General features: G+C 51.5%; 1 protein-coding gene across 1 annotated transcript; it reads left to right on the top strand.

The window, feature by feature from the left end:
* On the top strand, positions 1-3,771 carry MONBRDRAFT_39395 (uncharacterized protein; the record flags this gene model as incomplete). The annotated part of the gene is made up of 1 exon (XM_001751086.1): positions 1-3,771. A coding segment is annotated over exon 1 (2,679 nt), but the record flags the coding sequence as incomplete, so codon positions are not given.
* Positions 3,772-3,787: the final 16 nt, after the last annotated feature.

The following is a 3,787-nucleotide window of genomic DNA, read 5'->3' on the forward strand; positions in this document are numbered from 1 at the left end:
AGGATGGCTCGTACTACAAGTTGGACTCGTATACAGCATCACGTTGTGGCAAGAACACGTACAACACGAAGACGTATGATTTGTCAGCATATGCATCATCCCACACCGATGTCAAGGTGAAGCTGTACATTGACAGTGGCTTCGCGGGCTCAGGCGAGTACTTTGTTATCGATTACGTCAAGATCACGTTTGATGACAATGATTGTTCAACAACGACGACTACCACTACTACGGCCACGACGACCACGACGACCACCACGACCACGACGACCACGACGACCACCACGACAACACCGTCGGAGTGTACGCAAACGGTGCATGACGCGTTTTCACAAAATAGTTACAGCAACAACGACGGCAGCAAGCCCTGGGCCGCGTCCTGGGTTGAGACCGACCCGGGCAACGGCGGGGCATCCTCTGGTAACGTGTTTGTCAACAACGGCGCGCTCGTATTGACCCAGCAGTCTTACAACGGCTATACCAAGGTTACGCGGGAGGTCGATCTCAGTGGGACTCGGGGAGCACAGTTGGAGATCAAATTTTACTTGGCCGGTGAATTAGAGAGCTCAGATGAGGCATCTCTATGGATTATTAAGGATGGCTCGTACTACAAGTTGGACTCGTATACAGCATCACGTTGTGGCAAGAACACGTACAACACGAAGACGTATGATTTGTCAGCATATGCATCATCCCACACCGTCGTTAAGCTGTACATTGACAGTGGCTTCGCGGGCCCAGGCGAGTACTTTGTTATCGATTACGTCAAGATCACGTTTGATGACTGTGAGCAGTCGTGTCAAGACCTACAGTACGCCGACAACTTTGCATCTGGCGGCTATTCAGGCAACTCTGGAAGCATAGCTTTTGGTAGCAACTGGGTCGAAGCAGATGCAGGCGGAAGCGGTGCGGCAGGCGGAAACGCGCTTATCAGTGGTGGGCAACTCTATTTGAAGGGTAGTGGTAACGGATACGGTGAAACCCAGGTTTATCGCGCCATTTCTTTGGAGCACGCGTCTGCAGCAACGTTACGCGTTTCGTTCAAGTTTGTTGGTGACGTGGAGAATGTTGACGTGGCGTACATTGGCGCCATGACTGCGTCCGGTGCCATGGTGGGGGAGGAGTTTGTGGCAACAGACTATAAGAGCTTGACGGAACGCGTGTATGACCTGTCAGCACTGCTGGGTCAAAGAGACGTGTGGGTTGGTTTTGGTGTCAAAGCAAACTTACATGCATCGGATGAATATCTAATGATCGAGCAAGTCTCTGTGGAATATCAAACGTGTGCTTCAACGACGACCACGACGACCACGACGACCACGACGACCACGACGACCACGACAACACCCTGCAGCGTGTCTCAAACCGTGCATGACGCATTTTCACAAAACAGTTACAGCAACAACGACGGAAGCAAGCCTTGGGCTGCGTCCTGGGTTGAGACCGATGCAGGCAATGGTGGTGCATCCTCTGGTAACGTGTTCATCTACAACGGCGCGCTCGTATTGACCCGGCAGTTCTATGGAGGCTCAACCAAGGTTACGCGGGAGGTCGATCTCAGTGGGACTCGGGGAGCACAGTTGGAGATCAAATTTTACCTGGCCGGTGAATTAGAGAGCTCAGATGAGGCATCTCTATGGATTATTAAGGATGGCTCGCACTACAAGTTGGACTCGTATACAGCATCACGTTGTGGCAAGAACACGTACAACACGAAGACGTATGATTTGTCAGCATATGCATCATCCCACACCGATGTCAAGGTGAAGCTGTACATTGACAGTGGCTTCGCGGGCTCAGGCGAGTACTTTGTTATCGATTACGTCAAGATCACGTTTGATGACAATGATTGTTCAACAACGACGACTACCACTACTACGGCCACGACGACCACGACGACCACCACGACCACGACGACCACGACGACCACCACGACAACACCCTGCAGCGTGTCTCAAACCGTGCATGACGCATTTTCACAAAATAGTTACAGCAACAACGACGGCAGCAAGCCCTGGGCCGCGTCCTGGGTTGAGACCGACCCGGGCAACGGCGGGGCATCCTCTGGTAACGTGTTTGTCAACAACGGCGCGCTCGTATTGACCCAGCAGTCTTACAACGGCTATACCAAGGTTACGCGGGAGGTCGATCTCAGTGGGACTCGGGGAGCACAGTTGGAGATCAAATTTTACTTGGCCGGTGAATTAGAGAGCTCAGATGAGGCATCTCTATGGATTATTAAGGATGGCTCGTACTACAAGTTGGACTCGTATACAGCATCACGTTGTGGCAAGAACACGTACAACACGAAGACGTATGATTTGTCAGCATATGCATCATCCCACACCGTCGTTAAGCTGTACATTGACAGTGGCTTCGCGGGCCCAGGCGAGTACTTTGTTATCGATTACGTCAAGATCACGTTTGATGACAATGATTGTTCAACAACCACGACGACCACGACGACCACGACGACCACGACGGCCACGACGACCACGACGACCACGACGACCACGACACGAACACCAGATCAATCTTGCCCAGTGATTCCATACAGTATCACACAACAGGGCCTGACGCTCCCTGCAGGTGATACCTTTAGCGATGGCGATCATGTGAACATTCGACTTCAGTCGGGCGCTTCAAGAAATATCCACTTTGAAGGCAAATGCCAATATTATGACATGTATGAGTGTGCAGGATCGAAGCACGACATCGCCTCGCATATCGGAAGCAATTTCATACCGTGGACATTGTTCAACTTGGCGGCAGGAGACTGCATTACGTGGATCCAAGTAGCAGGATACAACGAGCATTACGGTGAATGCAATGAGCCACCCTATTGTGTCACACCAACTACCACTACTACGACCACGACGACCACGACGACCACGACGACCACGACGACCACGACGACCACGACACGAACACCAGATCAATCTTGCCCAGTGATTCCATACAGTATCACACAACAGGGCCTGACGCTCCCTGCAGGTGATACCTTTAGCGATGGCGATCATGTGAACATTCGACTTCAGTCGGGCGCTTCAAGAAATATCCACTTTGAAGGCAAATGCCAATATTATGACATGTATGAGTGTGCAGGATCGAAGCACGACATCGCCTCGCATATCGGAAGCAATTTCATACCGTGGACATTGTTCAACTTGGCGGCAGGAGACTGCATTACGTGGATCCAAGTAGCAGGATACAACGAGCATTACGGTGAATGCAATGAGCCACCCTATTGTGTCACACCAACTACCACTACTACGACCACGACGACCACGACGACCACGACGACCACGACGACCACGACGACCACGACACGAACACCAGATCAATCTTGCCCAGTGATTCCATACAGTATCACACAACAGGGCCTGACGCTCCCTGCAGGTGATACCTTTAGCGATGGCGATCATGTGAACATTCGACTTCAGTCGGGCGCTTCAAGAAATATCCACTTTGAAGGCAAATGCCAATATTATGACATGTATGAGTGTGCAGGATCGAAGCACGACATCGCCTCGCATATCGGAAGCAATTTCATACCGTGGACATTGTTCAACTTGGCGGCAGGAGACTGCATTACGTGGATCCAAGTAGCAGGATACAACGAGCATTACGGTGAATGCAATGAGCCACCCTATTGTGTCACACCAACTACCACTACTACGACCACGACGACCACGACGACCACGACGACCACGACGACCACGACGACCACGACACGAACACCAGATCAATCTTGCCCAGTGATTCCATACAGTACACACAACAGGGC

The sequence above is a fragment of the Monosiga brevicollis genome, genomic scaffold (genome assembly GCF_000002865.3).
Source record: "Monosiga brevicollis MX1 MONBRscaffold_186 genomic scaffold, whole genome shotgun sequence".
Lineage (NCBI taxonomy): Eukaryota > Choanoflagellata > Craspedida > Salpingoecidae > Monosiga > Monosiga brevicollis.